At 38.6% G+C, this 12,287-nt stretch overlaps 1 protein-coding gene across 1 annotated transcript in view; it reads right to left on the reverse strand.

Annotated features, from left to right (window-relative positions):
• Positions 1 to 12,287, reverse strand: part of OXCT1 (3-oxoacid CoA-transferase 1) — a 138,799-nt gene that overhangs the window by 94,428 nt on the left and 32,084 nt on the right. The window contains exons 6-7 of the mRNA XM_049767688.1: positions 8,554 to 8,660; positions 5,425 to 5,485 (exon numbers count right to left, since the gene is read on the reverse strand). Coding sequence (XP_049623645.1) covers positions 5,425 to 5,485; positions 8,554 to 8,660 — 168 coding nt within the window. The remainder of the gene's footprint in view (positions 1 to 5,424; positions 5,486 to 8,553; positions 8,661 to 12,287) is intronic.

The following is a 12,287-nucleotide window of genomic DNA, read 5'->3' on the forward strand; positions in this document are numbered from 1 at the left end:
ATAGCCAGCAGCTGGATGAGATGCAGCGCTTGATAAATCAGCTCCTTTGTGTGCCCTGAAAGATTAATCAGGACAAGCAGAGGACTGAGTGATGACGCCTGGCAGCTGGATGGGTTGCGGCAGTAAGAGGGGGGGCGGTTCACTGGTTCTTGAAGCTGGAGTAAGTTTCAGCATGCCATATATTGGCATATAAGACAATCCCCAACTTTTAAGAAGTTTTTCATGGGTTAAAAAAAGTCGTTTTATTCATTAAACTTTTATTTCATTGCAAAAAAAAAATAAATAAATACAATTTATTAATTCAAAAAAAGTCATCTTAAATGCCAGAAAATACTGTAAATAAAATTTATCACCTCATTAGCTATACCCTGATGTTGGTGTAAAAAGATAAAGTTTTCTAAAAAGTTTATGTACTTTTGTAATTGCAGAAACAATTGTATATGTAATTGCAAAAACTAGAAATAATTCATGTCAACAGCAAATTTGTTTCCTCTTTAAGATAAACATGCTCGTCTGTTTCTTGGCAGAAAATATTAACTCTGAATTAATTAAAGAAGAAATTAGAAACAGAGACAGCAAGAGACCAATTGTGTATTCCTTTGCCAGCCCGTTTCCAAGCCCTTTAAAAAAGTATTTAAGATATCCAAGGGACTCAGCATGCATAGTTCAGATATTTAGAATTCTACCGTCTTCACAACTCAAAGTAAGAATGTAAAAGGGTGAATCCCTTAAAAGTCACTCAATTCTTCCCATCTAGCAAGAAAAGAAGATAAGCCAAGCTACAAAATGCTTTTGTGGAAAACTTAAGGAATAGTCAGTATTAAGGTTCCTGCTGCTTAGCCTAATGCTGTACCAGAACAGACATTCAATCACTATGGTTAGGAACATTTGTGAGAGCACACAATAAAATGACCAGAGTTGAACAGGAAAAACCAAAAAAGCCCACAGGACTGTTGAGCACGGTAAGGGGGGTGGTACTTTTCTCTAGGCTATTCTAAGGCAAGCTGGAATCAGAATAACTTGCAAGGGGCTGGAGAGATAGTAAAGCAGGTAGGATGTTTGCCTTGAAATTCAATCCCCGGCATCTCATATTATCTCTCTTGCTTGCCAGGATTGATTTGAGTGCATAGCCAGGAGTAACCTCTGAGCACCACTGGGTATGCCCCAAAACAAAACAAAAAAGAAAATAACTAGCAAGAAAAGCTATTGGAGAGGAAAATAAATTAGCAAAAGAAAAATAATAATAATTATAACACTCTGCTGGATTGTAACAGTTAACATTGAAGTAGACTACTTCCAGCAGCTGAATTTCTGTTGAAAGCATCATCTATTTATGATTTTGGAGTTTGGAAAATACAGGTAAAGCACTCTGAAATCAGTCCTTACTATGGTTCTACTTAGTTCCACCTAGGTGCATGGTGCGTGACACATGGCAATAGGCTCCCATGCTTTGTTGCTTGTTTTAGTTACTGGGCCATATTTGGCTCTACTACTGACTAATTCCTGTTTCCATGCTTAAGGATTACTCCTGGAAGTGCTTCAGGAGATCACATGTGATGAACCAGAATTGAGCCAGAATCAGCAGCATGTAAGGAAAGTGTGTTGTTAACTCATTGTGCTATCTCTTTGTGCTTTAAAGTCTACATCCTTAGAATAAGAATAATGGTCCCTTTTTCATGGGACTACTTTGAGGATTAAAACATGGTAATGGAAGAGCCAGAGAAAAAGTACAGGAATTAGGCATAAGCCTTGCATATAACAGATTTCAGCTTGATCCCCAGCACCACGTGGACCTCTGTGACACCAGGTACAGCTTTGAAGGTTTCTAAGCCTGGGTTCTCTAAGTGATCCCTAGCAATACCAATGAGATGGGTTAGTTGAGATTCACCGAGTGACCTCAAACTCTCTAAGCATAGCTTAGAAGCCTGTCCTCCAAAAGAAAAACAAGAAAAGTAATGTCTACAAAAATGCAGCATTAACTAATCTATAATAAATATGAAGATAATAATAGCTACATTATTGTTAAGAATTAGCAGGAATATGAAAATAATGTCCTGCCTCTTAAAGACTCCTGTTAAAATGTCAGACTTCAGAAACTAGCTGCTAATCATCTGCTTCAGAAGGTCATCATAAAATAAAGCAGGACAGATCTGCAGGAGACAAAAGAGAAAAAGTGGCCACTGCAGGTAACAGATTGCACAGATGTGGCAGCAAAGAAATCCTGTAGCCCAAGGCATTCACTAGACTCAGAATAATACAAATTCATGGAGTCATAAATAGAATTTTTTTTTTTGCTTTGCTTTGCTTGACAATGGTGGAGTATCTTAGGCATGTTGGTGGCAGAAGGGTAGAGGAACTTTATGTATCAATACCATAAAGGCTAACACTATTATAACCATGTAACCTAAACTGCAATGAAAATAGACTTTTGGTATCAGAAAGAGCCCAGTCTCCACACTTTTTCCCAGTCCCTTATTTTTCTTCTCATCTGAGTGCACAGCTCCTTTCTACCATCCAACCTGTGGCAGGCTCACAGAAGGGCTCACAGTCATCTGTTGTGTAAGCAATTGTCACTTGTTGTATAATCAATTCTCTTGCTTCGAATTCCTGAATTAGATTGACAAATTAGTTTTCATCTTAATTCTTCTAATTAAGCTTGGTCTAATGAGACTCTCTACAGGGATGGCAGTGTTATATCTCACAATAAGGTTAGAACTAATCCATACAGCAGTCCCGAGCCATCGCGTGGCTAATGCAGTCATCCATGGCTAGCATTTGAAGAAGGAAATTAGCTACCCAGAAAGCTAATGATGCAGCAAAACATTTACTAGTATATATTTAAAGCAAATTGCCCTAGGTACAAATTAAGAAACTGTGAGAAAGTAAATGAACTTAATATACATTTTTTAACACTAAGAAAAAAATATCAAGTTTAAAAGCTCCCTTCAAGAAATGAGAAATAAGGGGACACCCCAGACCACAGGCATTTTCCCTAGCGTGGGGGGTGCTGGGAGGGTTGGCAGGCCTCCAGCCATTCCCGTTTCCCACCTGGGCTCTAGGCCCCGCCTGAGTGAAACCTCGGTGGCCTGCTGTGGGTTCTAGGTGGACTCTATTAGGGGTCTCCAAGCTTCCCGCCTCCCTACTCTAGGGAGGAGGAGCAGAGGGAGGGGCCGGGCAGATAGCTGGCTTCCAGTGCTTTGATCCTGGAGGTCGGCTCTTCCCAGGTATGGGGTTAGGGGACACCCCAAACCGCAGGCATTTTTCCTAGCTTGGGGGGTGCTGGGAGGCTTGGCAGGCCTCCAGCCGTTCCCCTATTTCCTCCCCTACTCCAGGTCTTCCCTGGTTGCCGGCCCAGGTGGACTGTATCGTGGTCCTCAGGCTTTCCCCCTTTCTCTCCCGACACTAAGTGAGGGACACATGGGGTGGATGGCGGGCCGATGCAGCACTGGTGTATGTTGGGACATTATGTCGTGACATTCACTGGTATTTTTTTTCTCATTGGTCTCCATTTCAAAAACCGTGCGGGGGCGTACCATATATATTTAAAATAAAATGGGAGGATGGTCTTTTAGTTTGGGAAGAGACCATTTCGGGTGGGGGTACCATATATTTTCAAATTAAAAATGAGAGGATGGACTCTCAGGCTGGGAAGAGGCCAGAACTCTTTACTTGTTTACTCTCAATAGCCTCTTGGCCTCTTCCTTCTTTTATTGTGTAACTGTGGTTGCTACCATACTAGGTTTCTGATTAGTTCCTATAAACAGTGACAATTAAGTCCACTGTCTTAAGCTAGATTGTTTATTTTCCCCACTTTTTATCTTTTCTCCTCTTTGTGAACTGTTCAATAAGGTATTTTGGTGAAAGAGTCCCTCTCCATCTTTCCTTCCCTTTGTTATTTGTTAAATAAGGAAGTTTGTAGAAGTGTCCCTCCATTTAATGTTTATATAAGAACCAAGTCAATTGGATTGTTGGACTTGTTCTAGCATCCCCAAAGGCACCAATCTTGCCATATGATACTGTTCTTCCTTTGCATAGGCACATTAATATGAGAAATTATATACAAACATGTTCTTATAGAGATGGGAACGCACAAATTTTCTTAAACAGTGACAATTGTGTCCATTGTCTTAAGTTAGATTGTTTATTTTCCCCACTGTTTATCTTTTTTTTCTCTTTGTGAACTGTTCAATATGGAATGTTGATGAAAGAGTCCCTCAGTTTAATGCTTATGTTTGAACCAGGTCACGGGGATTGTTGGACTTGTTCCTGCGGCCCCCTTATGCACTGATAATGCCAGGTGGCATTGTTCCTTGTTTGCATTGGGTACATTAAAATGAAAAATACTATACATACAAATAAGTTCTTATCTAATAGAGATAGGAACACACAAATCTAGTGGTGCAATGGAACCTTACACCCTGAATATTGACATGATGACCTGGCACAGGCCTCAGAGGTTTGGGCATTTTCCAGTCACCATTGAACCAGGAAAGCCATCTATGAAACATCCAAAGTTGTTTATGACATCACCTGGAAGCAATTCTCTACCAGGGAAGACCCTACTGCTGCTCTGACATCGATTTACTCAAAAGAGTCTTCCCTTAACACTAAGAAGATTTAAACAACAACAACAACAACCTGTGTACTGGACAGGGCTTTCTGCATTGCCCGTCAATTGTGAGTTGAAATTAGACGCCGCTCTGCACCATCCTGACTTCAATGTAGGATATACAGATTCCAGGACCTTCAATACAGAAACAGGATACCAACAACAGAGACTGTGAAAAATATAACTGTATGGGCACTACAGACAATGACCAGGATTGGACAAACTAGTTTGCCTGGAGGCTAGAAATGGTCTTATGTCAGGGAACTTCAGGTGTAAGGCCTCCTTGTACTTTGGCCAAAAGTTTTTCCTTTCCCTGACCCCCATACTTTGGTGGGCCCATGCAAACGATAATTGCCACTCTAACATTGTTTATACAGTGCTCCTTTGACTCTACACCTTTAAGAAACCACTAGTAAAAATATCTGAAACTGCAAAATAAAAAAATGGTTTACATTAGTCTTAACATATATGCTTTTAGTTAAACTAGCATTCTGGGGGATAAAGGAGGGAGAAAGGGATATATGCTTGGGAACAGGGATGAAGGGAGGACAACACTGGGGGTGATGGGTATTCCATTGATTCAATGTTAATATGTACCTAAAATACTACTGTGAACGATATGTAAGTCATTATGATAAAAAAAATTGTGTTTTATTAAGAAATGTTCTTTGACTTACATGTATTATTATATTATATTAATTATATGTTATGTTACTATATTATGTTATGTCAGTTTACCTCAATATGTTAATCAATTTTGTCTCTTGAATAAATTCTTAAAATAAAAAAAAATGAGAAATAACCCAATCTCTTACCTCCACCACTGTGGTGCCCGCTGCCTTACACATTGGCAAATTGAAATTCCTTGCACTTTTCCTATAAAAGGGGTTGGAAAAAAAAGAGAAATTGGGTAAGACAAAATTAAGAAATGTCTCTAGCTGCTTTAAAGATATTGAAATATGAATTAAAGACTCTGAATTATTTAATAGTATATCAACTTCCATAAATTTTATAAATGTTATAAATTAAAAAATAAACATAATATCAATTTATTCAATTACTCATTGGTTGGTTGGTTTGGTTTGGAGTTGAAGGAAAGATGGACTACTTTTTATTATCCTATAGGTCATATGAAATCAAAATGAAATTAATCATCCTACTCTATTTAAAAGTAACTTCCATATCTTTTCCTATGGGGATGACTTTTACTTCTACTGTAAAGTATTTCTTTAAATTTGCTTCTTTTTAAAATAGAGGGATATAGCAAGTATTTATATGAGAAAGTATAACAATTATATTCCCTATTAAAGATAAATGTATTACTGAAAATAAATGGCACTCTTCAGAAAATTCTAACTCACCTATAAAGCTCATTCTGGAGTACCAATGTTTAAAGGAATTTTTTTTTTCAAACTACAACACCCACAGTAGACCCTGAGATAAAAAAAAATTCAAGATGCCAATTTTTCTGTTTGTCTTTTTAATGAATGCACTTCCCTAATCATAAAATCTTAAATGTATTTTTTCAGAGTTTTCTGAGAGTGTAAACTGTTAAAACATTATTTTTGCTAACAGAAAATAAGTCAAAACCACATTTTACTAGCTCTTTCCTGAGCTTTATAATCCCTTCACTTGGATTTAAAACAAGGGATAAGGAGAGGTATTGTCACAAGGGGCCTGTGCTGGAGTCTACAAGTTATTCAGGACAAAAAATGGCCAAAGACAAAGAGGTCAGTGGGACAGAGCTCTCCCACCTGAACAGACCCTCTGTATTCAGTAGTTTCACTAAAGTTCTAGAAGTAAATATCTTAAAAAATTAAGGTACCTTCACCACTAAGGATCAATATTCTCAATTTATATCAGCTTTCAAGAACTATAGGCATAAATGTTGTACGGACAGTAGCCCAGGGGAAGTCCCGAAACACAAAATCCAAAAAATGAAACACAGGATCAATTAAAAAAAAAAGAATACTTTATTTCTGCTGGTTTGGGTGCAAGGTGGCGCTTCTTTTGGACCATACCTGGCAGTGCAAAGGCAAAGGGGCTGGATGTCATTCCCTGCCATGCTCAAAGGACCATGTGCTTCTGGGAATCAATCTGGGCCTCTGGCATGCAAAGCACACACTCCAGCCTATTGAGTTCTCTCTCCAACCCTCATCAATCTTCTGTAAGCAGCAACCAGCTTGAGACTGGTAGATAATTGAAAAGGCTGGAGTGCATACTTGGCATCCACAGGGCCCAGGTTCAATGCCCTGCTCAGCTGTCTTCCAAGCACCACCAGCACTAAAGAAAGCATAAAATAATAAAAAAATAAAACAAAAACAGACCCTACCCCCAAAAATATCTGTCAGACTTTGGGCCAAGAAGGAGGTTTAATGGTATAATGCATTTGTATATATGAGACCAACATTAGATGTCCAATGCTTGGGAAAAAAATGTCAGGGGAGAGGTGGCCAAGAATGTGACTCAGATAGGAGGCCCTAAGTCCAACTGCTAAAACCACATGCACTCACGGCACCACTGGGTGTGTGAGCGCTGGTGACCCCCCCCTCAGGCCAGAGCACTCTTCTGTCCTGAGTATGATACCTATAAAAATAAGAGTGGTCAGTATTAAGTGAATAAAGGCAACAAGGCCTCAGGAAAAAGCATGACAAAATGTTAAACGAGACAGACATGTTACAAAAATGTATTCTGTTACTGCCAAACTCAGTTGTAATTTCAAAAACTAGCTTAATTTGAGATATATAATATAAAACCAAAAAATATATATGTTCCTCAGCCATAAACAAAAAACAGCATGAGGGAGCTGTGATCCCACCAAAGCTGAATTTGGTATTTTTAATTAAGGAGCAAGAGCTATAGAGCTATCGTACAGTGGTTTGGGTACCTATCTTGCATGCAGCCAATCTGGGTTTGATTCCCAGCATCCCATAGGGTCCCCCAAAAACCATCAGGAGTGATTCCTGACTGCAGGGCTAGGAGTAATCCCTAAGCATCTCTGGGTACAGTCCCAAAGAAACAAAAAACAAAAAAAAAAAAGAAATTAAAATTCAATTTAAAAAGCAGAAAAGGTACAAAAAATATGTTCCAATATACCTAATAAGTAAAATCTTTATGAGTCAAACATTCTAGTAATCTTTTATGTGTATGTTCAAATGTAATAGAATTTTCAAAAATGAACAATATATCATCTATAAACCCAAGACGGCAAATACTTGGTTTGCTTATAATAATGAGAAGGTCTTGAAATACTAAGATCTTAAGCCTATGGCTTAATAAGATAATGAAAATGGAAGTTAGTTATCATTAAGGTTAATCAACTTGTCATTGAGAACCTTTATTGACATTTCAGAACAAAAAATATTTCAGTGATTGCATTAGCATCAACTTAGATTATCAAACTAGATTATCAAAGAAACAGGTATTTTGAGACAATGCTTCTAAACAATAAATCAAAATTAAATATGTGTATACATCTATCATCTTTTCCTACATGTCAATTCCTACATTACAGTTTAGTCTTGGTGACTAAAATACACAGGTAAAATAATAATAATTTGTTTGGATTATACACAAAGGTAAAGAAATTCGAGCATCTGATGAGTCACATCGAACACACACACACACACACACACACACACACACACACACACACACACACACGAGGTGTTTTATCCCCTTCCTTCCTTCTTTCCATTTTTCTCCCTCCCACCCTCCTTCCATTCCTTCCTTCACTTCTTTCTTCCTACCTCCCTCAGTTTCGGGGCCACACTCAGTTATACTTAGAACTCTTTTCAGTGCAAGGGTCACTGTTTGGTATTGAAGATGGAATCCAAGTCTCTGTCCAGCACAGATCTGAACCCATTTTTAAGAAAATGTTTATCAGCACACAAATGAAATTATCCATTTTGTAATCACATTGGTTTTTAAAACCTTCATGCTACCTGAAAATCACATTTCCTGCACGGTCTGCCTTCCAGGCTTTCACCAAAGCAAAATCTCCAGTAATTGCTTCCTCCAAGATATAGTGCTGGCCGTTAAATTCTCGCACCTGCAGAAGTAAAGAAGGTGCTGTAAGATGTCCAGTTGTGACACATGATCGACCAAAGACAGGCAAAAAGGGATACAAAGCTAGCAAGGGAAGAATTCTCAGAAAGAGAAGCTTCTCACCAGAGATTTCAAAAAGAGCAAGAGGACAATGAGGACAGAGTGAGAAATGGGGAAGAGGAAAATGAGGTACCAACATCTGTAAAGGCTCAGTCAAAAGAGGGTCTAGAAGAGCTGAGGAACAAGAAACTACTGGTTTAGACCTGAGCAATAGTATAGAAAATAGAGCACTGGCCTTGCATTCACCCTACCCAGGTTCAATCCCAGACATTAATCTATATGGTCTCCCAAGCATACCAGGAGTAAATCCTGAGTACAATAAGAGTAACTCAGAAATAACCCCTAAGCACCACTGGGTGTGACCCAAAAACTAAAACAATAAAATAATAATAATAAATAGGCCTTTTCCTACCACTCTGGAATACCTCTATATATTGTATTAAATGTCCGATGTATTGTCTTTATATAAAATAGGTACAAAAACCCATCATCTCTCCTAATCCATCTGTACATATTCAGAGGTTCCTTTTCTTAGAGATTTTAATATGCCTAGAATATATGGGAGCAATTTGGAGAAATTATTTTGGGAAGATTTTTTTGCCTTATTTAAAAATATCATTTTTCTCATAAAAGATGTACATGTATTTCTGTATATTATATTGGATTCATTAGCATTTATTGGTTTTTGTTGGCATGTAGATGTTAAATATTTTTCTTTTTAGGTATTTTTGTTTTGTTTTGGGGCCAAAACTGCAATACTCAGGTGTTAATCCTTGCTCTGCACTCAGAAATTACTCCTGGAGATGCTCAGGAAACCAATTGGGATGTTGGCGACTGAACCACGAGCAAGGCAAGCACTTTACCATTGTACTATCTCTCTGGCACATTATATTTTTCCTATTATACCTTTTCTGTCACAACAGGTCTAATACTGAATGTTTCGATGTAAAATATTCATATTTTTAAATAACACTAATTTATAACATGAACTTCAGAAGCACAGACATATATCAATACCTGCATATACATTATGCTCATCACTAAATGTCTAGTTTCCACCCATCAGCATATCTCTTTTGGGGGGGGGTCGTGGGGGGTCACACCCGGCAGCACTCAGGGTTACTCCTGGCTCTACGCTCAGAAATCGCTCCTGGCAGGCTTGGAGGACCATATGGTATGCTGGGATTCGAATCACCGACCTTCTGCATACGAGGCAAATGCCTTACCTCAGTGCTATCTCTCCGGCCCCCATCAGCATATTTTTTAAAGCTTCCTTTATCCAATTTATCTATCCAGCTTTCTAAAAGGATAATTTTGATTTTTGTATGTTTATTACATACAGAGGGAAAAGCAAAAAGTAATACTATGCCATGGCAATGTGTTCCTTTTTCGCTTTGGGATTTAGCTTTTGGAATTAAAGTAGAGAAGACACATAATCAACAGCCACACTCCCATAAGAACACAGGAGGTGAGGAATGAGCGAGCTGACTCTTTCCACAGTCCTATTGCGCCCCCTAGCGATACACTTCATGCTTTTCCTAGAAAGCTTCCAGAGAGTTTTGGAACTGTGAATGATACTCAAGGATACCCACTCTCCTATTAAAATGTATTAAGGAAGGAGCCTAGAAAGTCATTGATGATAGAAGATGTTTAAATAAATAATTTTATACATTTACATGAAAAGTATTTACAAGCTGCATTATCAATGCAAAGGTTTTTTTAAAAATGAAGACAGTGAGTATCTTGCATACAAATCTGAAAAACAGCTAAAATTTTGCTAACCATGGCAAAGGGTGTTAATTACAGCTTTTTTTCCTATTCCAATTATATAATTTCTTGCTGGATCTAAACTCTAACTGGTGCCGAGTGGGAGGAATTCTAAAATTTGGAAGGGAGGCTGGAGAAATAATCCAGTGGATAAGACACTTGCCTTGCACACAGCGTTTCCTGTCATGCCTACCAGGAGTGATTCCTGACTGCAGAACCAAAAGTAACCCCCGAGTGCCACAGGGTGTGGGCCCCAGTACCAAAGATAAAGAAAACCAAGTAAAAAGTGCATCAGAGTAATACACATATTCCCTCAAGAAGTTGTACTCATGGGGCCCGGAGAGATAGCACAGTGGTGTTTGCCTTGCAAGCAGCTGATCCAGGACCTAAGGTGGTTGGTTCAAATCCCAGTGTCCCATATGGTCCCCCGTGCCTGCCAGGAGCTATTTCTGAGCAGACAGCCAGGAGTAACCCCTGAGCAACGCCGGGTGTGGCCCAAAAACAAAAACAAACAAAGAAGTTGTACTCATGACAGTATGCTTCAATCCTTTATCTCTTAGGCCAAGGGAATTTCCTTTCTAATTTCCCCAATACTTAATGTGCCTATGGCAAAAAAAAAAAAAAAAAAAAAAAAAAAAAAAAAAAAACCACCACCACCAACAAAAACCTTGCCACACCAGCCTTCTCCCTTTTATCTTTTAAATTTATATTTATAGTTTCTAGACAGGGGCTCCTGCCACATTTTTTTAACAGATCCATAGAACATGAATCATTTTGTTCTGCCTCATATTTCTATGTCTTCTTACAAATTGGGGGTAGGGGAGTGAATGGTACCAGGGACAAAGCAGTCTCAGGAACATTGAGAGGAAATAAAAAATGATCAGATCTAAATACCCAACCCAAAGTTAATGACAATAGAATAAAGAGACCCAAAGTACAATAAGCTATATTGTAGGGACCTGTTTCACTAGCAGTCCAGGGGGCTAAGGGTGGAGGTATGGGATGCATGCTGGGAATAATGGCAAGGAAAGTTAACATGGATAGTGGGAATTTCCCTAATTCACTGTCACTATTCTCATAAATATAACTGTGAAAAATTTGTAATTCACATTTGTCTTAATAAAAATTATATTAAAAAGGTGTACTTCACCAGCTCTACATGCTCATTAGTCACTTCTGGCTCCATGACCAAATTCTTTACTCTTCTCCTTTTTCACCTTTCTGCTTCCAAAATCAATGGCCAATTTTCAGTCTCAACCTGCGATGGAGTCAAATTCTTCTTGTCTTTCCGGAACTAGATAGACAGATACTGGGGTGGCTGAGTGATGCTATGAGAATCAAAGCCCACTGGGCCTACAACCAAGGTGGTTCCAAGCCCCCAATAAAGCCTCCACCATAAAATATTTTTCCACTCTATAACTTTCCCATACACATAGGGTGTTAGCCAAAGATAAAACCTCAAAATGTACCCACCCTGTTAAGGGCAGGACCCTCCCTGCTCAGTTGAAATAGAGGAACCAGGTGGGTCTAAATATTCTACCAGATAAGGACCCCCTGACAAGAAGTTTAGTCAGCAGTAAGTTGAGACATCAACCATAAGTATGATGTGATTTTTGATGTGATTTTTGTTCAACTGGATGAAATGCTTGCATTGTTGTATTAATCAATGAAATGTTTGAGTTGTTGAAACCTGTAAAGCCCTATATAAACTGCTTAAGATTTGACTCGGGGTCCTTGTCACCTCCACTGGTTAGATGGTACTTCTAGTAGAATAAACTCCCTTTTGCATCTTATTATCGAAGGT

The sequence above is a fragment of the Suncus etruscus genome, chromosome 2, assembly GCF_024139225.1.
Source record: "Suncus etruscus isolate mSunEtr1 chromosome 2, mSunEtr1.pri.cur, whole genome shotgun sequence".
NCBI classification, from domain to species: domain Eukaryota; kingdom Metazoa; phylum Chordata; class Mammalia; order Eulipotyphla; family Soricidae; genus Suncus; species Suncus etruscus.